General features: G+C 60.3%; 1 protein-coding gene and 2 long non-coding RNA genes across 6 annotated transcripts in view; 1 reads left to right on the forward strand and 2 right to left on the reverse strand.

Annotated features, from left to right (window-relative positions):
- TIMP2 (TIMP metallopeptidase inhibitor 2) overlaps positions 1–12,134 on the reverse strand; it is a 48,367-nt gene extending 36,233 nt beyond the window's left edge. The window contains exon 1 of the mRNA XM_003997248.5: positions 11,974–12,134. Coding sequence (XP_003997297.3) covers positions 11,974–12,106 — 133 coding nt within the window. The 5' untranslated portion in view covers positions 12,107–12,134. The remainder of the gene's footprint in view (positions 1–11,973) is intronic.
- A 5,551-nt stretch (positions 12,135–17,685) lies between these two features.
- Positions 17,686–26,948, forward strand: LOC111557805. Of its 4 annotated transcripts, none has more exons than XR_006589994.1 (5): positions 17,687–19,172; positions 19,738–19,849; positions 20,281–20,397; positions 24,655–24,780; positions 25,141–26,948. It is a non-coding gene; the product is annotated as an uncharacterized LOC111557805 (long non-coding RNA). The 4 variants fall into 4 exon arrangements; XR_002738134.2 differs by lacking the exon at positions 25,141–26,948 and having other exon boundaries at positions 17,690–18,250; positions 19,004–19,172; positions 24,655–24,969; XR_002738133.2 differs by lacking the exon at positions 25,141–26,948 and having other exon boundaries at positions 17,686–19,172; positions 24,655–24,969.
- On the reverse strand, positions 21,789–23,133 carry LOC123382109. The gene is made up of 2 exons (XR_006590009.1): positions 22,480–23,133; positions 21,789–22,133 (listed from the first exon to the last, which is right to left on the reverse strand). It is a non-coding gene; the product is annotated as an uncharacterized LOC123382109 (long non-coding RNA).
- Positions 26,949–27,693: the final 745 nt, after the last annotated feature.

Here is a 27,693-nt window from a genome sequence, read left to right on the forward strand (position 1 = left end):
CGGAGTGGCAAGGCCGAAATGCCCTTCCGAGCCTCTCAACTGCTCGGGTTAAGACAGAATCCTACAGTCAAGCCCTTCCAAGGACAGCAAGCCCCTCAGCCAGATGAACCAAGCCACGGGAAGTCCAAAGCTGTGACATCCGGTCCCATTTCTGGAGACGCGTGCCAGGACCAGGCTCCTCGCATTCCTGGCCTGAGCCCTCAGCTGCGTGACCTTGGGTGAGTCATCCAACCAGTCCCCGTCCAGACAGGAGAGGACAGCGGCCTCACCGGCCTCACCGAGGCCTTGTAACCAGGAAGGGACACGGAGGCCCTTCTGTGCTGGGAAGGCCTCGACAGCTGGTATCTTCATCTAAGAGATGTACAATTGGGGGCTATGAGCCCTGGGTTTTCAATCCCTGCCTTCCAGAACTGGTGCACAAAAAGCCAAGGCCGCTATAGATTTGTTCCTTCCTTCTCCGTCCGGGAGCCACCTTGGATGAGGGGACAAGATGTACACAATTGGGCGGCCTGCATCCTGGCTCTGCTCTAGCACAACCCTCCCCCGCTCCTGAGATGCCAGGCTGGTCCTTTCCTCCCAGAGACTTAAAAATTGAAGGCTGAATGCTAGGAGAGCTGGAGACAGAAGCCCCCAGGAGAGCACTTGGGTACACACGTCCAACTAATAACCCTGTACCCAAAAAGCAGGGCGCCTTACGTGCCCCCAAAGCCAACCGGCCACGGGGGGCCGCCACAATCCTCCTGAAATGCGCACTCTCCTCCGAACGGAACAGGACCCTCTCCACGGACCTGAAGCCCACAAGTGATGCCAAGTCCCCTCTCTCCCGGCCCCTGACAAATGGAGCAGCAGCTCTCCAAAGCACCCTGGACTCCGGGCTGGGACTGCGGCCGGGACGCCCAGTGGCCTTGTGACCTGGGCAAAGGGGCAGGTAATCTTCCTCGGCGTGGCAGCGCCCGATGGTGACGTGAGCCCAGATCCCGCTGGGTACGTGTCAACACGCAAGACACACGGCCCAAACGGTATCACTGCCCCCACACCTCTGCGTGCAACACACTCCTGGCTTTATTCTCACTCCTGTCCTTGCTTTCCGCTCTCTTGCACCTCACGGGACCCGGGGGAGGACAGGGTGGCCTGGGGAGGGTCAGCCAACGCGGCACGGTGAACTCTCAGCCACCGGGCGTGACCAGCCACAGAGGCGGAGCCGCGGACGGTCGAAGGCACAATCTCTCCTTGGCACTAGGATCTCGGGTGATCATCAAGCACACGGCCCTCCTGACACGTGGCCTCACCGTGAGTCCACCCGGGAGCCCCGAAGTCCCCATCCGGACGGGGGGAGGAAGGCAGCTGCCGCGAGCTGGCCCCAGGACAGCCCGGCTGGGCTTCAGCGGCCAGAGCTGGCCAGGAACGACGCAGGTTTATTTCCCGCGCCAGCCGCGGCCTCTCCCTAAAGAGCTCCGGGACGGAGCATCGTGCTGGGTCTCAGAATCCTGGGTGCAATGGGAGGGGGACCGACGGCCGTCGAGGCCCCCCTCCCCCTGCACCGCACTCTTTCGCAGAGCCTTACTTAGCGTCTACGAGGGCACGGCCTCCAGAAGTTCAATCCTGCTCGTACGGAAGAGGAAATGGAGACTCAGACGGGCACAGGGGTTGGGATTCGGAACCACTTCTGCCTGGCCTTTCTCCCAGTACCTTCTACTTTGTCTTTTTTCTCTAACATGTCGGTCCGCTTTCTCATCCCGCCCTTGGTGAAGAATCAACAGTTGAAATGCTTTCTAACCAGCGCCGTCGATGACAGTGACAGGGGTGAGGGCAAAGCCCGGGGCTGCGGTCTCGTGCCTCACCGGCTCTGTGAAGGTGCCCCCCGCCCCTCATGGGGCTGCCAGGAAGGCCCAACCAACATCTCCAGAGTATAGACCAGAAAGGGACAAGTAAAGCCTCACCCCAAGCCAGGTCCTGTCCCCAAGGACACACCGATGTGATCTCGGGGTCTCTCTGCCCATGGAACGTTCCACGGCAGAAAGCCGGGGTTTTGCCCTGCAGCTCATCTCTGGCGCTGTGCTCGCCGGCTCGAGCCCAGAAGGGGGAGGGGGGGTGGATTCACCGTATCTTTGAGGTCAGTTCGGGGAGTGACACCCCACAGGCCAACAGGGGAGAGGGGAGCCGGCACCAGAAAGCCCGCACGTGCAGCCGGCCCTCACGACGGCCCAGGGCTCGGCTTGGGTCCGGCCGGGGCCCAACGGCCCCCGACCGGGCTCTGTGTGCCACACTGCCCACCGCTCGGCTCTGCGGCCCGGCTCAGAAGCCGCTGTGGGCCTCGAACTCCTGGCGCACGGGGCTGCAGCCCAGGACACCGGGTTAGAACAGCAGGCTCCAGGGGTGGGAGGCGGCTGAGGGCCACCCCACGCCTCCCGCTAAGAAACCGCAAAGGGAACCCAGCTCAGGGTCCCCTGGCCCTTGTGAAATCAGCCAGCGGTGACGGCCGCTCACCCCCGCGAATGTACTAAAAGCCAGACTCCTACACCTGGAACAGATGAACAGCCATACGGGAACCGCACCTCAGTAAAGCCGACGGAACTCACGGCCCGTCTCCAAGGCGGATGAAGCACGAACCCTTCAGTGTGCCCGCTTCTCGGGGGACCCAAGGCAAAGTCAGGCGGCTCTGGGGCGGCACGAGTCCCCAGGCTCAGCGCCCTCACCCGATCACGTGGGGGCCTCTCCTCCGCCTCTCCCCTCCCGAGGGAACCTCACTCTGTCCTTCCATTTCCTTTTCCTCTTTTTTAATGTTTATTTTTGAGAGAGAGAGAGAGAGAGAGAGAGAGAGAGAGAGAGAGAGAGAGTGCAAGCGGGGGAGGGGCAGAGAGCAAGGGAGACACAGAATCCGAAGCAGGCTCCAGGCTCCCAGCTGTCAACACAGGGCCCCATGGGGGGCTCGAACCCACAGACTGTGAGATCATGACCTGAGCCGAAGTCGGACGCTTCACCGACTCGGCCACCCAGGCGCCCCGGGGGAGAGAATGTTTAAAATGCGAAAGCAGGGGTGCTGGGTGGCTGAGTTGGTTAAGCGTCTGACCCATGATTTCGGCTCACGTCATGATCTCACGATTCACAGGGTCCGAGCCCAGCTCTGTGCTGACGGCGTGGAGCCTGTCTGGGCTTAGTCTCCCTCTCTCTCTGCCTCTCCCCTGCTCACTCTCTCTCTCTCTCTCGAAATAAATGAAAATAAACCTAAAGAAATAAAAATGGGAGAAAGGAAGGAAACATAAGACAAAAAGAGAGAGGGAGGCACACTGTAAGAGACTCTTAAATACAGAGAACAAACTGAGGGCTGCTGGAGGGGAGTTGGGTGGGGGGGAGGGGCTAAATGGGGGATGGGCATTAAGGGGGGCACCTGTTGGGATGGGCACCGGGTGCTGTATGTAAGTGATGAATCCCTGATTTCTACTCCTGAAGCCAGTATTACACAACGGTTTAACTAACTTGGATTTAAATAAAATTTAAAAACTAATAAACAAAAATAAGATAAAATTAAAGAATAAAATAAATAAAACGAAATAAATAAAATAAAATAAATTTGAAAGCACTCAGTGCAACTGGGCTTTTAAAATAAACACGTCCTGGGGCGCCTGGGTGGCTTAGTCAGTTAAACGTCCGACTTCGGCTCAGGGTCACGATCTCACAGTCCATGAGTTCCAGCCCCGCGTCAGGCTCTGTGCTGGCGGCTCGGAGCCTGGAGCCCGCTTCGGATTCTGTGTCTCCCTCTCTCCCTGTCCCTCCCCTGCTCCTGCTCTGTCTCTCTCTGTCTCAAAAATAAATTAAAACATTAAAAAAAAAACCCATAAAATAAATACGTCCTAGATTCTTCTAGGTCACAAACATGAATCCGTAACACCGCTGAAAATGACAGCTGAATATTTTGCTGTCAGGATAGAGCTTCATTTATTTGCTCATCTGCAGTCGATGGGCTAAGCTCTGAGCGAGAGGTCTCTCACCCTCCACCCTCCACCCTCCCGCCCCAGCCAAGCTCTCGTGGCTCCGAATCCCGAAGGTCGGGCTCCTCTATTAACACCTCCTGTCTTCTCGGCTACCTGCCCGCTGCACGACCCCGAGCAAGTGACCTCATCAGCCGTGCCTCACCGTGACCTTCTGTAAAATGGGTATAACAACTGAACGGGCAGGGCTAACACCAGGAACACGCGGACATACCTCCAAGCACTCGGCACTTACTAGCAACAGCCGTTATTGTCACGGTCCCCGTCCTGTGCCCTTCCCAAACTTAGGATGATTTCCTGCCTGGCTGCCCGCAGGCGGCCCGGGAACCCGGCCTGTGTCTCCCCGGCTCCCTTCCCTGTGCGATTGATCACCACGGCCTCTGCTCTGTTCGGTGGGGGTGGTGCGCAGAGCACAGGGTCTCACGTGGAGACAGCGAACACCCCCCCCCCCAAAAAAAACACACACACCAGAACCTCCTGTGAGCAGCGTCCTAAGCATTTTACCTCTGCTTGTTCTTGTGATCCTCGCCCACAACCCTAGCAAGTAAGTAATTTACCATCCGTTTGGAGCTGGAGAAACTGAGGCAGAGGGCACCGGCCCAGGACCTCACCCCTCTGGACGCTGGCATGGGGCTGCACGGCGGCCTCCCTAACAGGCTTGTTATAAAAGCCAGCTCCCAGGGGCGCCTGGGTGGCGCAGTCGGTTAAGCGTCCGACTTCAGCCAGGTCACGATCCCGCGGTCCGTGAGTTCGAGCCCCGCGTCAGGCTCTGGGCTGATGGCTCAGAGCCTGGAGCCTGCTTCGGATTCTGTGTCTCCCTCTCTCTCTGCCCCTCCCCCGTTCATGCTCTGTCTCTCTCTGTCCCAAAAATAAATAAAAAAAAAAAAAAAAAAAAAAAAAAAAAAAACATTGAAAAGCCAGCTCCCTCGTGTCCTGCTGACTCGACTTCCCCTCTGTGTTCTACTTCCCCTTCCCTCCCGGGGCCCCCCCGCCCACCCCGATTTTCCACCGTCTGCTGAGCCACGGCCAGAGGCTTTCCCGTGTAGACCCAGGCTCTGTATCCCAGCAGAACTAAACGGGAGGGTAGCCCTGAGCACGTGAGGGGATACCTGGTCTCTGGGCACTGCGGGCGAACTCCAGAGACGAGCCCCCACGAGCCCTTCCCGCCCCTGCCCTCCCCACCAGCCCCACCAGTTGCTACACCTGCCTTCTGTCTCCCGGGACCTCCTCCACTGCAGGCACGGGCTTTGGAGAACTGCAGCCCCTTAAAATCGGGGCGCCTGGGGGGCTCAGTCCATTAAGCGTCCGACTTCGGCTCAGGTCATGATCTCACCGTCCGTGAGTTCGAGCCCCGCATGGGGCTCTGGGCTGACAGCTCGGAGCCTGGAGCCTGCTTCCGGTTCTGTGTCTCCCTGTCTCTCTGCCCCTCCTATTCCTGCTCTGTCTCTCTCTGTCTCAAAAATAAAACATTAAAAAAAAAATCGCTCTCCTGCCCGCAGCTTTGTGCCCCTCCCCCACCCTGACATCTAACAGTTGGGGGGAGGGGGGGGCGCGCACAAAATCCTGCAGTGGGTCCCATCGCCGGGACTCCACTGCCGCACCCGGGCTCAGAGCTGCCCGCATTTCGGTTCCAGCGACGCTTCTCCCCACGTTCTCCACTCTCCCCTACAGGCCATACAATGGCTGTTTCCACGGTAGCGAACCGGCTCTTGGAGGTCACGTAGCCCTCCGAGAATCTGGTGGAAGCCACCGCCCCTGCCTCGGAAAATCCGGGCACGCACACACATACGCGTGCGCACACACAGACACACGGCTTTGCTTACGGTTTCAGGGCTCAAGACCCGTGTCCCCCGCCCCCCTCCCCCGCCACCACCCCCCAGTCTGTCTTTGGATAGATGTCCCTACGGCCCAGGATAGGACCCTTCCTTAGAAAGACTCCACCTCAATGTGATTCTTAGAGTAAACGCTTGTGCAGTCCGCCTTGCTGGGGTCTCCAGAAGCCTAACCCGGGGTGCTATTCAGACACAGCGGATCCAATCTTGTCAGCTGCAAAACAGGATTCCTCTGGGTCCTGTGCACTTTTCCATGCAATGACAGAGGCACCGAAGGATTCCAGCCAGTTCAGGCCTCAAGGGGCCGGGGGAGTGGGTCCTGGGGGCTCCCAGGTCTGGATGGGGGACTCAACTTCATCCTACCTGCCCTCTGAGACACAGGTGCTCCTGACCATCCCTCGGTCTGGAAGTCCCCCTTCCCCGCCTCCCTCAGCCACCTCCGCTCCCAAACTCTAGGCATCTCATCTACCTGCTTAACCCCCGGCCGGACACCCCCACGGCCCTCTGTCTCCACTCCTGCTCAGACCCTTTAGCACCGAGACAGAAGTCTGGCCAAGCAGCCTCAGGCCCTATCTACCCATTTAAAGTTACGTACAAGTACAGCTGTCAATGCCTATACTAAAGATCTAGAACATTCTTTTTTTTTTTTTTTAATTTATTTTGAGAGAGAGAGAGAGAATGAGCGGGTGAGGGGCAGAGAGAGAGGATCCCAAGCTGTCAATCCTGCACTGACTGTGCAGAGCCTGACACGGGGCTTGAACTCACGAGCCGTGAGATGATGACCCAAGCCGAAATCAAGAGCCAGATGCCTCACTGACTGAGCCACCCAGGAGCCCCGAGAACATTCTTTTCGCAAACCAAAAGTGTCCTGAGTAGCCCACACTGGAGACAACTGCTCTGTGCAAACATTGGCAGGTACCAGAATCACCTGGACAGTCTTATAAATACCAATGCCCATGAGGGGCCTGGGTGGCTCAGTCAGTTAAGCATCCGGCTCCTGATTTTGGCTCAGGTCATGCATGATCTCACGGTTGGAGAGATCAAGCGTTACACGGGGCTCTGTGCCGACAGTGTGGAGCCTGCTTGGGATTCGCTCTCTCCCTCCCTCTCTGCCCCTCTCCCAGGTGCACACTCCAAATAAAAAACACCAGTGCCCATGCCCCGAGCCACAAGGCTCCAATTCGGGACCGGTTCAGACATCTGCCTTCTAGCCAACTCCCGGGGCCACCCCTGCTGTCATCCACAGGTGCACATCCTCAAAGGCTTGCCTTGGGCCCCTGGGAAGGGACACAGATTGCACGTGATACACCACGGAGGGGTCATCCGGCCCCTCGCCCCCCTGCTCTGCACCTGGAACTCTCTCTCACCGTTCCCTGGGTGGCTGGTCCCTTTGCTCGGCACACCCCCAACGCTGCCGCCACGGATGAGGCACCTAACCACGTCTGGGTGCATGGTCCCCCAGCCCTGTCCTCAGATTTAGGGCTCACACTCTCCCACCACCTTGGCTCCTCAGCTCTGCTTTCCTCTTTCCAGGAAAACCATCCTAGTCATGGGGCCACCTGCCCTTGGTCCCTTGTGCGCGTGCTTGCGGAAGGGTGAGGGAGCGTCCGGCGCAGGGGAGAAGCACTGGCCCCGCCCACCACGCTGTTCTTTCTTCTCTGGTCTCCTCCAGGCCCTTCTCTCTCCTGCTGCGCTTCCCAGGGTCCTCCGGGTAGATCTCTTAGCCACTTGGGAATCTGAGGGGTTCGCCCACACCTGCAGGCCTCGGGCATCGGATCAGTGGCTCTGCATCTGGCCTAAGGTGGCTGCACGCCCTCCCTCCCCGCCGACCCCATAAGCCTGGGAAGGGGTCCACATCCTTGTTCTCAATGCGCTCAGATGCCGCCACTGGACCTGGACCGTGCGCCCGGCATGCGGGTCTGCCCGGCAGCCCAGCTGAGACAGCACAGAAGAGAGGCAGGGGCCCAGCCCACCTGCCGCTCACAGACCACAGGCCCCAACCGCAAATTCCCGAGGACCGAGCGGGTCCCGGCTGCAGGCTGACACCAAGTCCTCAGCCCACGGACAGGGGCCACGGTGTGGGGAGAGCTCCCTCCACCCACCGGCCACGCCCGGCACCACCTACACGCATGTGTCTAGGATACGTCTCCGCCCTCTGTCTCCCAACCCCGGGAAATGCCAGCAGCCCAGGTTCCAGGGACACCCTGGGGAGAATGCATCCTTCCAGGGACACTGTCCAAACCCGGGCCCAGGGGCTCCAGTCCCTTCCGTGGCCCCCCTCCCTTCAAAACCTGCTACTTCCGGATCCTAAAAATGCATTCCCCTCTCACACAGGTACTTGATTTATCATTTACCCAAAGCACCTGGAGTGTGGCCATCAGGGTTGGGGACTGTGGGGCTCTGCCCACCCTGACACACCCAGCACTCCCACACCGCCTGGCACTGGTGTCCGGAGGTCCCCTCCTAAGGCGGGGGACAATGCCTCCCGTGGGGCGGAGCCGGCCACGCCATAACGGCTTGTTGAAACACAGCCCGCTGTGAGAGGGTATACACAACACCAAGCGAGCAAGCACTCTATAGGAGTCGCCAACGGCAGTTTTAAAGAGCCACCCCCACCCGGCCCCCGTGCACTTAGGGCCTGATTCAACTCACGGGAGTCTTATCTGCCCTGGTCTTCCCGGACACGTGCGTCCAGTGAAGACACGGCCATTTCCGAATGCTCGCTGTGTGTTTTCTGCAGGTGGCCACCGTCTGGCCCGCCCGGCCCGGCAACCGGCAAGCGACCTTGGCGGTGGGCCTTTCTCCGCTCTGCCGGAGATCGCCAGGGGCTTTGCCGAGAGCAGGGTCTGGAGATGGGAGCACCCTGAGAAAGACGCCATCGTGGGCCACTCTTCTGGAGCCACGTGGCCTTGGGTGCTGCCACCCAAGCCAAAAGTGAGATTTTCTTTGCCAGATCCAGGGAGCTCCTGGATTGACCCAGGACTCCCAAACTGGCCAAGCCTCTCAGCTGGCTCAGTATCTGGAGGCTCCCTCCGTGGTGGTACTGCTTGAAGAAAAGGCCCAAAGCTGGTCTGTGGCCAGGTGCCGGGGGCTGGGGGCTGGGCAGGCTCGCGGTAGACGGCCACGGACTCCATTAGGTGGTAGGAGACGGGCCAGCAGCACATGGGAGCAGGGCTGAGACAGGAAACGTTTCCCGTTTGTCCTCATTTGCCTGGAAAGGATGGGGAACAAGGCCTTCCAGGAGGGACCCAGGTCTTACCTACTGCTCCCTTCATCATAAATTTCACAACCTCATCATGAGCTCCTTTTCCTGAGCACAGTTCTGGTCCAACAAGCTCCCAGAAATCCTTACACAGGCAGGCAGACAGAGATCGGACTATTTCTTAAGCCAACCGCCTCTCGTAGACACCAAGCCAGTTAACGAGCCTGCGTCCAGCCGACAATTAAAGGAGCCAGCACAGCACATTCAAGGTCAGCGTTTAGTAACCCCAGTGTGCGTGAGGCCATCACCCTTCACGGGCCCCTGGGTCGCGGCCACAGCCGGCCGTGGTGGCACGGAATCACCTGTGGAGCTTTTAAAACCACAAGAGCTGAGGTCCAGGCCCGGCCCTCTGTATTTACAAAGGGACCCAGCCTTGAGTGGTCTCTAAAAGAGCCCCAGGCAACTCGGTTCTGGGCCAGAGTGGGGAATACAAGCAGGACTTGAAAGAGAAGCAGACACAGAAGGGCCACGGCCTTCACCGTGAGGTTTACTCCACGGCCACCCTGGGGTGCCTCGGCCCTGTATCCCAAGGAGATCGAACACAGAGGGGCCGACCGGGGCAGCCGGTGTGTGACGAGCTTCCCCCTAAAATTCAGGTCCACCCAGAAACCTGCGTACGTGACCTTATTTGGAAATAGGGTCTCTGCAGATGTGATCACGTTAAGATGATGTCATGCTGGATTCAAGTGGGCCCTAAACTCACTGACCGGGGTCTTTCTAAGGAGAGAGAGATTTGGACAGACGCGCGCACAGACGGACCCACGTAAAGACAGAGCGCAGGCTGGAGGGACGCGTCCACAAGCTAAGGAGCACCAGCAGCCAGACCAAGCTGTGAGAGAGACCTAGAGCGAATTCCCCCTCGGGGCCCCCGGAAGGGGCCAATCCCGCCCACACCTTGATCTGGGGCTCTGGGTCCCTACACTGGGAGAGAAGCAATTCCTGTTGTTTTAAGCACCCCCCCTTCACCCCCCAGTTTCTGGTGATTCGCTACAGCAGCCACGGGAATCGAACGAACTGGGCGTCGCAATGCAAGTCTGGCGTCGGTTCCCCGACCGGCCTCCGAGCTGAGACGGGGTTAAAAGTCTAGGATCTCCGATGCTTCTGATTTGGAGAATTGGGACACAAATGCCAGGAGATCCAGGCGGAAGAGAGAGGAACCACAAAGCAAGAAGCCCCTCGACCCCGACCCTTTGCTGCCTCAGCTTACTGGGCCAGGACAAGGCCAGGAATTCTCCCTCCGGGGCCAAAGAGTGTGAGGTGGTCTCCAGGGCCAGCCCCTTCCTGCTTGGTGCCTGCGAACCAAGCCCAAGCACCTTGCAAGACTCGGTTCCTTCTGGGCCTTGGGACCATCCTGCCCCACGGCCTGATGGTCAGAAGTATGGCCTCGCTCTTAGCAAAGGGGCCTGGCCAGGCCGGGACTCCCAGCAGACACCCCAGAAGGAGGCCGATGTGCATCGCCCTCAAATCCTGCTGAGCACCAAAGCCAAATCGGGGAGCCGACCTTACCTCCCCCCAACTCGGGTTTTACGGAAAACTAGTCCATAAGCATGGACCACGTCCCACGCCCAGGTGGCCAGAGCCATGTGAGGCCCACAGATAAGAACCCACGAACGCTTCCTGGGCTGGCAACAGCTCAGAGGGCCAACTGGGGTGTGGCCAGCAGCCATGGGGGTGGGGGGGGATGAGAAGGGCATGGCTGACAACAGAAGAAACCCAGAGACCCTGGCTCTGCGTCTGCACAGGTGAGGGCGGCCAGCCCCACCACATGTGGCCTGGCAACAGGATGCTTGGCTGGCTGAGACTCAGGAGCAGAACATAAACCTGTTGAAAAGCCTGGGGGTGGTGGGGGGGGAGGGCAGGATAGGGGGCTGCAGTGGCCCACCTGCTGGGCATCTGTCCTTCCGGCTCAACTGAACTTGGCCCAGGAGAACCAGGCTGACCCTCACCAGGGCAGTTGGAGGCCTGCATGGAAACCTCTGGGGCCCAGCTGGTTCCTCCCATTTCTGCTGGCTTCTCCCCACTTGTCCCAGCCCCTGCGTGGATCACACCTAGTATCTGGCTTCTCCTCCCTCCCTTGCCTGCTCCCACCACTTGGGGGGGGTGGGGTAAGGAGTCCTGGGGGTAACAGATATTTTCTTGAGGATTCTAAACAGCCACACAACCCCACTTGCCCCACACAGCCTCGGTTCTTGTGCATGTCCTGAAAAACCACTCACCGGGTGCAAACCACTCAAAGACCCTCCTCCCTCGGCCCTGGGTTGGGTGCCCCCTGGGCAGGGTGCAGATTAAGGAGCTGCCTTTGGGGCTCTAGCTGCCTCTCAGGGCTGCCCCTCTGAGCGCAGGGAAGCCGGCCAGAGGAGGGAAGCTTCCACTCTGCCCCAGTTTAATCCTGCGAACCCCCAAACGGGGCTGGAGGGAGGGGCCCAGGCAGAGAAGCCCTTTGGCACTCAGCTCCAGGCCACAGAAGGCCAGCTCCATGTTATCCGTGCAAGTTTCTCCCGGGGTCCCCAGGCCTCCAGCCCCCCGGCGCCGGAACTCTCCCCGTCCCACGCTGTGTCCCCCCACTCTCCCCGCCCCCCGCGCTGGCATCCCAGGGCCCTCCGCCTGCCAAAACCCGATCCGTTCCCTGGCTCCCTTCTCTGGGGCTGGAGCTGCAGCGGAATTTCGGTGGAATTTTGAGGTTGAGAAGCATCTCGGCAGAGAAGCAAAGAAAGGGAGACGGAAGGGGGTGGGAAAAAAAAGTGCGATTTTGGCGTCCACTTGCAGGATTCGAGAAGGCCCGAGGGCCAGGGTCCGGGGCGTGGGCCCCTCGGCCAGCTGCGGGCGGGCGGGGCGCCCGCGGACCCTCGGGGAGGCGGGCACCGGGCCGGGGCGGGGTCGCCGTCCTTACCTACGTCTGCATTGCAAAACGCCTGTTGCGGGTGCACCGGGGAGCAGCTGCAGGCGTCGGCCCGGCGCAGCAGCGTCCCCAGCAGCAGCAGCAGGCCCAGCGCGAGCCGCAGGCTGCGGGCCGCGGAGCCCATGGCGGGCGGGGGCGCGGGGCGCGGGGCGCGGGGCTCGGCCGCCTCCGCCGGCTCTGCGGGCGCTGGCCTCTGGGCGCGCCGGGGCCGCGCGGGGCTCGCTGCGCTCCGCGGGCGCGCCCTCCGCACCTGGCCCGCGCTCGCCCGCGCAAACTTTCCCGGGTCTTTGTCGCGGGCCGGAGAGGGGGGCGCGCGGGGCGTGGGGCGCGGCTCACGCGGCGGCGAGGAGACGGGTGGGGGCGGCGAGGCGGGCGGGCGGGCGGGCGGGCGAGCGAGCGAGCGCGCGACCCGGCGCCGGCGGCTTCCACTGCCTTCTATGGATGCGTGCGCTGCGGGCGCGGGCCGAGCCGGCCTTTTATTGCGCTCCGGGGCGAGCCGGCTCCGCCCCCCGGTGGCGGGCGGCCAATGCGGCTCCGGCAGCTCCGGGCCGCCCCCTCCCCGCGCGCCTCCCGCGCCTCCCCGCCCTCCCCCAAACTCGGCTTTGTTGTGCCCAGACCGGCGGACACGTCTGGCCCCCACCCCCGCCCGCAGCTGCGCACCTGGCCCCCGGCCGCGCCCCGCAGCCCCCCTCCCCCCGGCGCCCCCCGAGATCGCCCGAGGTTGGGGTGGCAGCCGCGGGGCGGGCAGCGCCCACGGGGCCCTGACTCAGCACTTGGGACTCGCAGCCCACCCCTCAACGGCACCAGGCGCCCGCCGACTGCCCCTTCCCCTCCGGCTTGGAGGCGTACGCTGCCTGATTCCCTTCCACCCCTGGGGTCCCTCGGCTAGGGACGGAGCCAAAGGGATGTGTGCGCTTCAGAGCAGGGGTCATTCCCCGCCGCCCCCTGCCCATGCCCCCCTTGGTAGGTGGCCTCAGGAAGCTTCGTGAAGATTCCTGTCTCAAATGCAGGTCTTAGAATTTTAAGTGCGGTTGACCAGTTCAGATGGAGGGGGAGGGGGAGTGGTTACTATGAACAAAACAGGATTTTATATAAACTGGCCATATTTTTGACCAGCCAACAAGAGCCAGTGGGGGGTGGGCCTTGGAGTTCAGGACGCAGTAGGATTGGATGGAAAGCGTTTGCTGGGCTCTGCTCACAGTTTCCTCCCTTAGCCCACAAATGTGGGGCTGAAGGACTTTTCCCAAAACAGTTCTGTGTTCCAGGAAAGGCCGGGATCTTGGAGGCGCAGATGGCATGCCAACTGTGGCCACCAGGGTCCCTGTGTACCTGTCTGTCACCGAGGCTGCCCCCGAGCCCCTCTGCGGTTGGTGGTGGTGTTATACACAGGACCTCCCTCCTGCCCGCAGGGTGTGTGTTATCTAGGAGGGCTGTAAGTGCAGGAAATGGGCACAGTTAAGGAGTAATTGCTCGTGCAACTGTGTGATGCTGACTTTCAATAGGAAACTGGAAAATACTGGAAGGCTGGGAGAAAATGGTTTCCCTCTGTTTGTGTGCGCTTTGCAGCACACAACTGGGAGCAAAGATAAATAGGCAGAGTGGTTATTTTTAGCACCCTGACAAACCCAAAGTCACTTTTCCAGCTTTTGTTCGCATAAAGTAGAATTGTGTCGTTTTGAGATGGTGTCCGATCTCTAGTCGTGAATTCAGAAAACTGTAACATTTCCCCCCCCACATCCTTTCATTGTGACAGGCACAACCAAAATGCTGCTGAAATTTGCAGAATCCAAAATCGATTTGTCAGTTTATGAAACAGACAACTTAGGGGCGCCCTGTCTTTTAGGCAAGACGTACACCTGAGCAGTCAGGTATAGGTGAGGGTGATGAGGATCCCAGAGGTAGGTTCGATGGCCGTGCGAGAGGTGAGCGGGGCCACACCAGCTGCCCCAGGGTGGAAATAAGAGACCTGGTCTTCCTTCCTCCCTTCCATCCACAGTGCTCACTGGAGCATCTACAGAGGGACACTGTCCTAGGAGCAGGGCATTCAGAAACCCACAGAACAGGCAAAAGTCCCATGGGCAGTGGGTGCAAAGACCCCTGAGCCAGTGAAGGAGGGGGAAGTGAGGGAAAAGGGGCCAGCTAGGACCCATTTGCTGTCAGAGGGGCTGGGAGGGGAGGGGACGCACCTTTTATTTTGAGTTTGGAGCTTTTGGAGGGTTTTTAGCAGATGGGCAGCGCAGGTACCTCTCTGAAAGGTTGGAGTGGGGGCAGAGGGCACCAGCAGACCTCAGACTCAGCAGCCCAGCCGCCTCGCGGTCCGGCCACGCCCTCCGCACCCGCAGAATGGTGATTGAACCCCCTTCCTAACGGATTGCTCTGAATGGCTGACCTGGTCTCTAAAATCTGGTGCATGTGCTGGCTGTTACTGAGAGCCACCCCACATCGAATGACTCTCATGCGGGCCCAGCAGCCGCCCCCCCCCACCCCCCATCTCCACGCCACCGGCTCCAGCCATCTGACTGCCGCCTGATTGCCTCTCTGTTCCTCTTTGCAGCCTTGGCCAGCCTTCCAGGTGCTGTCTTCCAACTCAGGAAACTGAGGCCTCAGGTGAGGAAGGTACTGAGGATAGGAGGAGATTAGAACCTGGCTGCTGATGTCAACAGCGTGATCTTTCACACGCCCCATCGCAAGAGCGCTCTCTCTGCTACGTGCTGTAGAACATCAACAGCCAGGCGAGGCTGCGCTCTGACCACGCCCCCAGAAGGAGGACAGGGTCTGCATGGCCCACATCCATGCAGAGTGGGGAGGGAGGAGGCCCCGGGCCGCTGGTAGCTCCCTCTGTCACCTTTGCTCCTACCCAGCCTCCTCGACGTTGATATTGGGGGAGTGGGCCAGTAGGGGAGCCACGCAGGAGACCGTGGCCCATTCCCCCCGGGGATCCATTCTGATTTCGCCTTCTGGCCTTGGGCTCGTATCTGCCCCCAGAGCCTGACTCTGGGCTGAGTCTTAGGACAGACAGGGGGAAGCAGACCTGCCGGGCCAGCCGGGGCGGGGGGACTTCCGGGACCCTCAGACCACACTCGTGGGCCCACCACCGTCTACCAGAAACACAGCTTGCCCCTGCCTCCCTCACCAAGAGACTTTTCCAATGCACGGTCCTCCAGAGCCGCTGCCCGTCCTACCCGTGTCGGGGCACACCCAGCAAACGTGTCCCGGGCTTGGCCTGACAGAGTAAACACTGTCGGGAGCCAGGAGGAAATGCCAATGGCTCCTCCCTCCTGCTCCTGTCAGGTAAACAGAGTCAGAGTGACCTCACGGGCCCCGGGCAGCAGGCCCAGGAGAGCCAGGCTCTGTCCACCCAGCACTGGGAGAGCCCTGGGAGTGCGTCTTCTCCGTAGACTCACTCTCTCAGTTTGGAGGAGATCTCCTGCCTCCTGAGCATGGAGTGTTCTCTCCCGAGAGGCAGCTGGAGCGGAGCTGAAGCCTCCACCTCCTTCCGGCAGGTTCCAGAGAGCCAAACGCTCCGTGTAACTTACAGGCATTACAGTTGGCCCCACATGCCCAGGAGGCTAGATACAGAACAGCGGCGATGTCTCGGGCAGCTCCCGGATCAGGGGGGGGGGGGGGTGCTTGTCCGTACACCTGACCATCTGGGAGGTTTCTGTGGTTGTGTGATGGGTGGCCCCCAGAGAGGGATCAGGGTCACGACGGGCCCCTGTCCACTCTGGGCATCTGACTCATGACCATAGAAGGCAGGTGGTACTCCCCTCCCTCCCCACCCCCCCCCCCCCCCGCCACCCGCTGCATCCGCCCAGATATCTGTCCTCTGTGTTCCTTGGTGGGGCTGTTTACCGCAGGACATGCACGGTGACAAGAAGCTGAGTCCGACTGTGGCCAGAATATGGGCTGTGGCTCTCTGCACAGTCAGCGTCTTAACGACCAGCAGCAGACGCTATAAGGACGGTCCATGTTCCTATTTGCTCATTAATTAAATTATTAACCCTCTGCGGCCAGGGCTGACTTCTCTGCCTCGGTGACGCCGATCTCTGGGCCAGATTGATCTCCGGTGGGGGAGGGGCGCGCCCTGTGCGCTGTGAGGTGTTGAGCAACATCCCTCTTCTCCACCCCCTGAATGCCAAGGGTCCCCCCCCCCCCCACCACCACCACCAAGTTGTGACAACCAAACATGTCTGCAGACATTGCCTAATGTCCCTGGGTGGGACCAAAACCGCCTGGTTGATAACCACTAGCTTAGGGAAACCAATAAAACCTTCAGGCTCAAGAAAAGCAAATGCAGAGCAGATCAACAAGGCTCCGTTTTTGTAGAGACACAATCATGCTCTCGGGAGGTAGCTGCGCAGGACGGCGTATCCGTGTGTCCACATCGGCCCTCGGGGGACACAGGGAGGGCAAGGCGTATTTCAAGGGTTTGTTTTCTCCAAGCGTCCCTGAGGAAACAGTATGCACGGTGTTTCGTTTACGTGAAATTACACATATGCGTGGACAGAGTATGTAAGAGGGTGTTGGCCAGAAAGTTCGTGGAGTTTCTCTAGGTGATGGGACCTGGTGACCCAGGATGAGCGTCACATCCTGCCCCTGGGGCGAGGAAGGCAATTTTCAGATGCAGATTCGACGGGTATCTCCTGGGGCCGAAATCTGGATACTTTCTAGGCTCTCTGCCTGGCTCTCTCAAGGCTTGTCCTGGCTCCAGCTCCCCAAGCCAGGTACTTCGATGATCCCACGCGGTCACCTACACTCCCTCAGCCCCTGCCTCCCCACGGGGTTTCCTTTGCTATTTTATGCCATCCTGCAGGACAGAGGCAAGGGCTTGGCCTCTCTCTCCTTCACTGTCTGCCTCCTCCCGGGCAGGCGCCCCGTGGGGAAAGGCAGCCGGAGTCCAGGCACCCACCTTGCACGCCTGCCTGGATGCCGGCCTTGCCCGCCCGCCCGCCTGCTCCGCAGGGCACAGGTCCCACAGGCCTGGATGCCGTCCCAACACCGCCTGCCCGTGCTGCTCTGATCCAGTCTAGAGTAACTCCAGAAAGAGAGAGGGAGGGTGCGAGGGAGGCTGTTGCTTTGTGAGCAGGCAGCCCGTGAAGTCACTGGCCACCCCTGAGCCATCTGGGAGCAGCGATCACACTCCCGTCCCCCCCGGGGAGGCGGGCTGATGCCACCCCGCCGTGTCCCCTGGGCCGAAGCCTTCGCGGACCTCGTCCCACCCGGATTCTGAGCCGGCACTGCCTCTCGGCACAGTGGCCTTGACGCAGAAGGGTCTCCCGGCCCGCGAGGCACGGCGGGGGCAGGCCCCCAGCGTGGGCTCCCCGCCGACCCACACTTTGACTCTGTCGCCGCAAAACACAGAGCAGGGTGAACCCGACCAGAGCCGGCTCTCACGCTCTCACGCCGCCTGCTCTGTGCTCTCTCGTGCCCAAGCCCTTGCCTTTGGCCCCGGGCATGTGTCATGTGCCTCCTTCACACGGGCGGGTCGGGGAGCAGGGCCAGCGAGTAGAGCGGAGACGGGAACCCGGCACTGCTGCGTCCGCCCCTGGCCTGCTCCGGGAGGCAGCCTCAGCTGGTGGGGCCCGGGGACCAGGTGCTGGCAGGGAGCAGGGCAGCCGGAGTGGCGGGCCCAGCTCAGCAGGGGTGTGTTGAGACTGACTTCTGCTGGTTTCAGGTTCCCCTCCCTGGAAGCACGGGGAGTGGGGGGGGGGGCGGCTGGAGGCTCAGGTTTCCCCCCACCATCCTCCGCTTCTTTGGTGCTGGCAGTGATTGGCCGTGGCCATGATGTCATCGCCTAATCCAAACAGAAGGGGGGTTGGTGCTGGCTGGCGTCCCCATGCTGAGTGCAGCAGTAAATTTCATTTCAAGGCTATGATTAGGACAGTGCCCAAGAATTTCCTTTCTCTCTCCTTCCCTCTCCCCATCCTATTTTTCTTCCTGTTCTCCTGTCTCTCCTTCCCTCCCCTCCTCTCCCCTGGCCCTCTCTTCTCCGGGATGCTGAAGGTTCGCCCGGTGGCCAGCACCGGTCCAGGCTCTTGCCGCCTTCCGTGAGGCTCCGTGACCAGCCCTGGCATGTACGGGCTCGGTCCCAGCCCCGAGACGGCACCCAGGGAGTACGGGGTGAGAATCCCTAAGGGCGCTCGTTCAACCTTGAGCTGAAACGCCAGAACAGGAGAGAGAGCAGGGGTGGGGTGGCCCGGGTCATCAACGAAAAGATCGGAAGACAGCAGAGCCATGAGAGGCAAGGAGAAACGCAGCTCCTTAGAAAGTGAGTCGTTGGGTCCTTATGGCCATCTCCAGATGGTTTCTGGAGTTTGGGTCTGGCCCATTGGCACCTTCAGCCCCTCCTTGGCTGGGGGGACCTGCCGGGCTCCACACCCTTTGGTGACTGCGTCTGACGCCAAAGGGACGGTCCAGCCCCCAGAGGCAGGTGGGACCATGGGAGCGGTTCCACACCATATCCCCCTGCTTCTCTCCTCTTCCCGGGGACCCCCAAGCTCTGTCCTAGGGTTCCTGGCCCCAGAGAGAAGCCTGAGAGCCAGCCACCTGAGTGTCCCCTGCATCCTCCAGCTGCCACTCAGCACACCCCCAACAAGTGTGACCTAGATGCCCACGGGGGAGGCGCTGGGGTCTGGGGGTGGTGATGTTCCTGCACCGAGCGCGCTGTGGGTCCTCGTCATTGCTCCCCTATCGCATCGGACTGTGGTCTGACTCCTCGGGGACGTGGGGGGGGGGCGCCCGCGTTCCCCGACCCCCGACCTCCAGCAGACCCGAGCACTCCTTCCCCACCGAGCCTTGGTGTGGCCCAAGATCCCTCCTCGCTGTGCCCCAGGCCGCGGGCCCAGCCAGCCGAAGGCAGCGCCCAGTGGAGTTGCGTGGAGAATGAGTCGCCCTAAGAGGGAGCGGGGATGGACATGACCCGGTCATAGCTCACTGTCTGGCCTCCTTAGGCCCCTTGCGTGTCCCCTAGCAGGTTACTCGTCTTTGTGTCTGTCTTCCCCTCGACTCCCTGCTCCTTAAGGTTATGGCTCATTTGTTCGTTCATCGATTCAGTGAGGATGTGTTGGGCACCCGCCATCTGCCAGGCCTGTGCAGGTGCCGGGCGCCCAGAGGGAACAGACGTGGCCCGGTTTTTCCTCCAGCAGCAACCGGCCGTTAGCAGAAACGCGGACAGAAACAAGTACAAGCAGGTGAAGGGCATCGGCGGAGGGCGGGGCCAGGTGGTCTGGGACGCTCGCTGGGATAAACGAGACCTACAGGGTGGTCGGAGTTGTCCCATCGGGGGCAGGGGTGGTGCAGAGGACTCTCTTCCAGACGCAAGCCTGCTTGCGTGAAGTCACATGGGCGGGAGGGCATGGGGGGCTGGGGGGGGTCTCCGCGCAGACCTGGGGTGGGAGCTGGGCCGGGGCTGTGGTCATGGCGGATCTGAAGATACGAGGTGGGGGACAGACAGGCAGCAGCCGTCGGTGGTCACTCACTGCGGAGAATGATTGGAAACACATGTCCCGCCGAGAGAGTGCACATTCATTACTCAGAGCCGAGGGTTCTTGGACCACAAGGGAGTCAACAGGGAGAGGCGTGGGGAGGGGGCACGGCTGGCGGCGGGCCGTGGGGAGGGGCTCGGGGCTCCCTTCCTGGCGGGACTCGGGGCTCGCTGTCTGCACCTTGACATCCTTCGCAAGACCGCTTCTCCACCCTGGCCGTGTTCCTTCTTGCTACTTTAAAAAAAAACATTGTATTATGAAACCTTGCAAGCATACTCACATGGAGGGAGAGCCACCCATCCCCAGCTTCCAGAACCATCAGCTCATCAGCACCGGCCCCAGTGGGATCTTCTGAAGCAAATCCCAGATGTTGTAGTTCCTGGGTAAATACGGGAAGAGCTTTTTTTTTTTTTGGAAGGGTTATCTACTCTTCCTCTGTGTAGAGAAGGACGTTAGCTTTATTTCATGAGGGTTTATGTTAGGACCAGACTTTTTTTTTCTTCTCTTAGGGCAAAACCGGCTCCCCAGAGTCAGAAAAATCAGGGTTTCTCTCCCATCACCGGCTGAGAGAAACTTGTGGGCGATCGCTTAACCTCTCCCATCTCTGCTTCCTTGTTTGGAAAAACGGGACCCTCCTAGCAGTGCTGTCTAGAGGAGAGTGTAGGAGGGGGCCCAGGGTGTGGCAAGTCCTGGACGCCATTGGTGTCACGGGGCCAACAAAGAGCAGGCTGCATAAACTGGCAGGTGCTGGACCCAGGATTCAAACCCAAATCTGCCACACTCCAAAATATGCTACCTTTTTCTTTTCCACCAGCCATACGCCCAATCAGGGTCCACTGAACCAGGCTGCCCGGTGACTTCTGCTTGTGACCCGGAAGGCCTCTCTGCCCTGAACCCCCTCCCTTGGACACCAGGGTTGGAGGAGACCCAGGTAAGCACTTTCTTCAAGAGCTCAAGGCCCTTGGGAATGAGCAGAAAAGGGGGCTTTCCAGCCAGCGGGAGGGACAAGAGGAGGACGCCCTCCTCCTGGAGGCGGGTGAGGAAGGCTCTTCCCACCTGGGGAAGCCCAGGTGCCCTAGTGAAACCTTCTGGATCTTTGGGCTTTAAGGAATAAATATCCAGGTGGGATGTTTAGCCACAGTGGGCTTTATTGGAAGGAAGCAGAGAACGAGGTGAGACTGACAGGTGCAGCTGTGCCTCCGGGACCTGAGAGCCCCCAGGGCTCCTTCCCCCTTCCTCCTCTTGCTCCCCTGGGTGACTCAGCTCGGCCCCTCGCCTCTCCCTGGCTCTCCTGGTCTGGCTGCTCCCCTACAACCTGCCGGCCCTTTGGTTCAAAGCCTGTCGTCCAGTTCATTGTCCGCTAGGGTCCCGTTCTTATCAGCGTGGATCTGACCGGCCAGCCAGGGTCAGGCAGCTGGACAGGGCCTAGATCTGAAGGACACGCCTGCTCAGAAGGGGAGTGGGAACAGCCCCTCCAAGAGGGAGGGAAGGCAGGGCCCCCACAAGGAGACACTCGGGCGGGGAGGGGGACATGAGGCCCTTGACTCCCTGCCTGGGAGGCCCTCATACCCTTGAACCCTGTGGCAGAGGGAGAAGGCACTCAGGGGGTGGGCCTCTGGAAGGCCAGACGCCAACCCCCTGGCATGGTGGCCTGGGAGAGGTTTGGTCTGCCAGAAGGGTGCCGTGGGGCCTTGGGACGTCTCAGAACCTGATGGGGGAGAGAATCTTACTCGAGCTGGATGAGGTCCAAACCCTGGCCTTGCCCGTGGCCACAGCCCCCGGGGCAGCTGTGGAGGCCAGCAGCTGGCCCAGGCTCGGACGTCGCCTGAAAGGCATGTCCGGGGCTGCTACTCCCTAATCGGCTGCCAAAGAAAATATTTTCTGCAGGTTCCTTGTGAGCTGAGAATGAAAACACAGCACCCAGCAGGGCGGGTTGGGGGTGGGGGTGAAAGGCCTGGCTTTCTCTGAGGGTCCGGAAGACACTGGGGGATGGCGTCACTCAGGCACAGCTGGACGGCCAGGCCTGGAGGCCCAGGGGGGTGGGGCAGGTGAGCAGAGACGCCGAGGGTGGGGAGCGCCCAGGACCGGGGCAGAAAATGGGATTGTTGGAAAAGTTGTGTGCTCTAAAAAGGCCCAGACGACATGACTCAGGCTGAACCTAAAAATTCCAGGGAGGAGGGCACTCGAAAGGACTTCTTGGGGGCGGGGGGGGGGGGGTCCTGCAGGAACCGTGGCTTCAACAAAACAGAGCAAGCATAACAACTTCTAACAGGCCGAGGCCTCAAAGTTCAGATGAACAGAAAGAAAAAATACACCAAGTCGTAGGATCGGAAAGAAACACTGTTCACATTTTGGCATCTGGCATCCATTTCTAAAGAGTGCGTGTGTGCGTGTGTGTGTATGTTTTCATACGTAGAGGAACACGCGGAGAGCAAGTGATGTTGCACGGTCTATTTCGTAGCTTGCTTACTGTAAACCCGGGGAAGGTATCGCGAACATCTTTCGGTGCCATCAAATGGCTTCCCGCAGCATCAGTTCTAACATCTGCATGGCATTCTGGTGTAGACTGTCCCCGGGAGGCAGGAAGAAGTTTCCAGGGGCAGCTCCAGGCTTCATGGTCCTTATAGCTCCCGGTCCCAAAGAGGAAGCAGGTGGCCTCAGCCGTTGCTATGGCAAAAGACCCAAGGAAGGCTCTGATTGGCCAGGCTTGGAGCCTGTGCCCATCCTTGAGCCAATCACTGTAGCCAGTGGAGTGAAGGGCCGTGACTGGCCAGGCCTGAACCACGTGCCCATCCTGTAGCCAGGAGGGGGGTGAGGGAAAGGATGCTTAGCAGACAGAAAGCATAGAGCTCCCCCCGCCCCCCGACGGCCGACCAAAGGGCCAAGAGACGTGGTCCTCATCCGGAAGACGCTTGTAGTTCGAGGAGACCCATAAATACACAGGACCCACCGAAACAAGGGGTAAATGCCCAAATGCCCAATAGCGGGGGAGGTTGCAGGTTGCAGAGCAGACCTGTGTCGGGGTCCTCCTTCCACCAGGACGTTGGCCAATCTCCTCCCTTCTCCGGACTCGGGTGTCCTCATCCGTAACACGGGAACGATGGCCTGTGCCGCACCCGTCGGGGTACGGGGAGACCGGCCCTCGCGGGCATGAGCGAGAGTGCAGTCTGGAGCCTGGCACGTAGCGCGGGCTGGGTAGGTGGGAGTTAGCAGGGCTGGAGAAGCGCCTGGAGAAGCTTCGGTGTGCACGGTGGATTCGTTGTAACGAGAGGTGGAAACAACCCCAGTGTCCGTCACTGTGATGGCCGGATAGGGACGTGGGTACCCGTAAAGTGGATACTATGTGGCCACAGAAAAGCACGAAGCACTGACTCCTGCTACGACGGGGATGAGCCTCAAAACCGTGCAAGGAGCCGGCCACACACACAGCCACGTACTGCACGATTCACTCCACCCGACGGGTAAGCCTGTAGAGACTGAGTCCGTTAGGGCTGCAGGGCTCCGAGGGGAGGGGAGGGGAGGGGAAGACGGCGGGGACCGGCTAAGGGCACAGGTTTTCTTTCGGAAATGATGGAAATGTTTTAGTTTTTAAAAATTTTTTAAATGCTTATTTTTGAGAGAGAGAGAGAGAGAGAGAGACAGACAGACAGACAGAGCACGAGCGGGGGAGGGGCAGAGAGAGGGAGAGACAGAATCCAAAGCAGATTCCAGGCTCTGAGCCGTCAGCACAGAGCCCGATGCGGGGCTGGAACCCACGAACCGGAGATCACGATCGTGAGCCGACGTCGGACGCTTAAGCAACTGAGTCCCCCAGGTGCCCCCGTGAAAATGTTTTAAGATGAACCGTGGAGGCGTTTGGAGAGCTGTGAATATCGCTGTCAATCATGCAGCCGTGCCCTTCCAAGGGATGAATTACACGGCATCCGGATCGTGCGTCAGTAACCGTCAAAAAGGAAGGAGAAAGGGGTTTGAATAGTGGGGTTTGGGCCAGGGGGAGGGGAGGGCCTGCCCGAGGCGGAGAGGGGAGCCAGCCTGACTTGTGGGCAGGACGTGGCGAGCTCAGGCTGGCAGGGGCAGAGGGCACCCAGGGAGAGGCTGGCGGGGAGGCTGAGGCGGAAGGCGGGGTGGGGGGCCAGCAGGAGGCCGCTCGTGAGAGGAGCCGGGGTTCCGGCTTCTCCCTCAGGCCACAGTGTCCGGACACACGGGGACAGCTCCTCAGGCTCGCCAGGGGGACGTCGGGCACAAGACGGGGCGGGGCGGGAGGAGGGGAAGGTTCGAGCCGTGTGCTCCCGGGAAGAGAGGTTTGGCAACACCCGGGACTTTGCTTGCTTGGGAGCCACACTCGTGCACGGTGATCTGAGCAGCAAGGCACGAGTCTGCTGGCCTCGGACCCCAGGCTGGGAGTCGTGGGCAGCCGGGAGGAGAAACAGGAGGGGAGCTTGGCTCCTCGTTGGAGGCTGGCAAAGGCAGAGATCCGCTGGCGGGAGAGCAAACCAAATCAAAGCCACGGAAGACGGGGGAGGGGCGGGAAAAGGTGGGGGAGTCAAGCACATGGGGTGGGACCGGGTGACGATGTGGGGACTCCGCGGGGGGGGGGGGGGGGGCGGCTGCCACGGGCACTGTGCAAAGCGGGCTGGGCAAGGTGCCGGGGCCCTCCTGAGGCCTGAGTGTAATACCTTCATTAAATCTGCAGTATTCATCGTTTTCACGGAACCGAGCTTAGGTCTTAGGGTAAGTTTAGTTTTACGGGAAATTGAGCAGAGAGCGCGGGGTTCCCTGCTGTTATCACCTGACACAGTGTGACACATGGGTCACAATGTCTCGGTCTGCTGGGACGCTGTGACAAACACGCCCCAGACCGTGCCAGGCGGCTCCCACCGCGAACAGCTGTCTCACACGTCTGCAGGCTGGATGCCTGACACTGGGGGGCCGGCGGTGGCAGAGGGGCGAGGGAGCCCTCGGGGGTCTCCCTTACGAGGGCACTAACCCCTATGAGGCTGTCCCCTCATGACCTGACCCCCCCTCTCCCCCACCAAAGGACCCACCTCCTAACACCATCTCGTGGCGGGGGTAGGATTTCAACGTGAATTTGGGGGGTGCACACATAATTGACTTGATGGCTCGATTGAACCAGTATTGATTATCTTCTTTGTTTTTAATTGTTTTCGATGTTCATTTATTTTTGAAGGGGAGGGCAGAGCATCTCAAGTGTGGGCTCCATGCTGTCAGCACAGAGTCGAACATGGGGCTTGAACTCATGAACCACATGATCATGACCTAATCTGAAGGCGGACCCTTAGCTGACTAAACCCAGGTGACCCCCTCTGTGTGACAGCACCCTCCCCCGTGCAGGGGGACAAGAGCACCTCTGGGGGAGCGTGGAGGGAAACGGGCTGGGTCTGGGCCACGCTCCCGACGCCGCTGAGATTCTCCGTCCTCCCGACCCTCGGCCGCGCCGCCACGCGGGACGGAGAACGAGCCGCGAACCGCTGGTGGCCCCTGGGGCCGCAGGAAGCGCTGGACTCCGTGGGCTCGCGAGCCCTGTCGCCTGGAAGTCTCCCCCAGTGTCCTCATCTGCACGGATGTAGTGAAATAATGGGGGGGGCGGGGGCTGATGCGGAGGCCTGTGGCCCGAGGGATGGGTGGCCCTAATGACTCCAGTGACCCATGACAGGAAGGCATCTACGCGAGGCTGGTGTGCTAGTGGCAAGTCCCGAGCAGGGTGTGACGATCTCGAACGGCAGAGAGTCCCGGGGCCACCCAAGTTCCAGCCGTTCTCAGACGCGTGACCCCACAACCCGCCTCCCCAGGCCCGCCGCGGCCCTCGTCCCGTCCTCATGTGCACGGAGCCGCACGCGAGACGGGCAGCTCACCCACTTGTGCTGGGGGCTCGGGGCTGAAGCCTCTGCTGATCTTTGGGCCCCTTGGGGCGGGGGGCTCAGCCGGTCCAGCGTCCGACTGCGGCTCAGGTCACGATCTCGCGGTCTGTGAGTTCGAGCCCCGCGTCGGGCTCTGTGCTGACAGCTCGGAGCCTGGGGCCCGCTTCCCATTCTGTGTCTCCCCCTCTCTCCCTGCCCCTGCCCTGCTCACACTCTGCCTCTCTTTCTCTCTCTTGAAAAATGAATAAATGTTAAGAAAAACATTTTTAAAGCCTCTGCTGGTCTCCAGCCAGGGATTCATGACAGGTGAGATTCTCTGCCACCCTCTCCGTCTCCAGTGGGTCACCCCCCAAGCTCCAGCTGCTTGAGAGGTGAGTGCCTGTGGCCCCCCCACCGCCCTTACAGTGAACATCGTGTGACCCCTGCATGGGGAGATGCCAAGGCCACTTTTTGTTGAAATGCAACACACATGCAGAGAACACAGACCTTAAGGGTGAATGGAGCTCGGTCCATCCCTGCCGTGTGCACACAGCTCGCGACCACCGTCCAGAACAAGAAATGGCCCGTCACCAGCACGCGTGGAGCACCGCCTCCTGCGTGTCCCCTCCGGGTCAGTCCTCCCTGCTTAGACCTCGGCCCTGACCACCAGCACTGGGACTCACTCTGCCAGGCTTCTATTTTAGGCCAGGCCGCCTCAAACACACATTGTGCCAAAAACCTGTCCGGTCATTTCTGCAAAGATGATTTGACTGGCTTAGAAAATACGTACTCACGGCTTGGTTCAGTTAGACTTTGAATTTCTAAGCAACCGTCCGTCTGTCTTTATCGGTATCGGGTGACCACGTCAGAGGAAAAGTCAGCAACATCCAGAATGATCCCACCCCTCCCTTCCCTTTCTGGGGGAGCACCCTGGGACAGGACAGAAGCACAGGCGACACATGAGGGGAAGTTCCACTCCCCGGGGACAACGAGAAGATGTCAGACATCGTGACGCCCCTGAGTCGACAGGCCCTGGGACCCTGCTTCCGGGCTCCCTGTCAGGTGACGTTTTCAAACCGTTCTTGTCTACACCCGTCGAGTGTGGGTTTTCGTTCACTGGCAGGCCAGACAGAGGGCCAGCGTCCGGACAGGAGCCGGGGGTCTCTCAGGCGGGTGAAGAAGGCCCTGAGCCCGGGACGGCGACCGGCTGGTTCTGGCGGAAGGGCCGCGAACCCGGGGCTCAGGCCTTGGGCGCCCCCGGGTGCAGAGGGAGCCGGCCGGGTATGCTTTTGTCAGACCAACTCTCAGAACACGCTTGCTTTCGAGGCTTTCTTTTATCGGTGCTCCGCAAAGCGGCTTCACGTGCAAAAGCTCCCCCGTAGCCTGGGTGTGGGAGGGAATCTGACTCATGAGAAGCCGGCCTCCAAGGGTGGCAGCGTGTCCTGGGCTGAGGCCACAGCCATCACCAGGCGACGTGCTGATAACAGAACAGCACCAGCGGCCTCCTGCCGCTGCCCTGGGAAGACGCACTCACGCGCCTGCCCTCTTCCACCGAGGTCGCCTCTGGAGGGACTCCAGGGCAGCCTCCTTCCTGCATTTCAGCTTTGAAAATGACAGGCCAGGGGAGCCGGGGGGGGGGGGGGCCGTCGGTTGAGCGTCCGACTTCGGCTCAGGTCACGATCCCGCGGTCTGTGGGTTCGAGCCCCGCGTCGGGCTCCGTGCTGACGGCTCGGAGCCTGGAGCCTGCTTCGGACTCCGTGTCTCCCCCTCTCTCTGTCCCTCCCCCACTTGTGTTCTGTCTCTCTCAAGAATAAACATTAAAAAAAAAAAAATTAGACGCAGTGAGTCAACGTCACCAGGTGTAGGTGCAGAGAAGAGAGAAGCTTCTGATATAAACACGTAAAAATTCTGGAGGAAAAGCTACACCTGTTCCCCTTTACTTTCTCTCCGAGTAGGGTTCATGCGCTCTGCTAGGCACTGGGGACAGAGATGCTTGAGGCCTGGCCCCTCCTCTTAAGCCCCTTGTTGTCTGGTTGCGTAGACTGACCTACAGATCACCCCCGCAACGAGACAGGAAAAACACTATAGCAGCTTCCTGTATTGGTTAAGATATTTTCAATTGTAAGTAACTGTGCACCATGCTTACACAGTCTTAAACGGTAAAGTGGATTTCCTGGCCCAGGCAGCTGAAGTGTCCCCGGGGAGGGCAGGCATTGCTGTCTTCGATCCACGTCCTCCCCTCCTCCAGGCACCTGCTTCTTTCTCAGATCGGATGGCCTCCTGCCCCAAAATGGCTGCCAGTGCAAACCAGACTACGTGCTTCCTCCACAGTCAAAGTCCGGCCTGTGCTTTCTTCAGCCGCAGACCAG

Source organism: Felis catus, chromosome E1 (genome assembly GCF_018350175.1).
Source record: "Felis catus isolate Fca126 chromosome E1, F.catus_Fca126_mat1.0, whole genome shotgun sequence".
NCBI lineage: Eukaryota > Metazoa > Chordata > Mammalia > Carnivora > Felidae > Felis > Felis catus.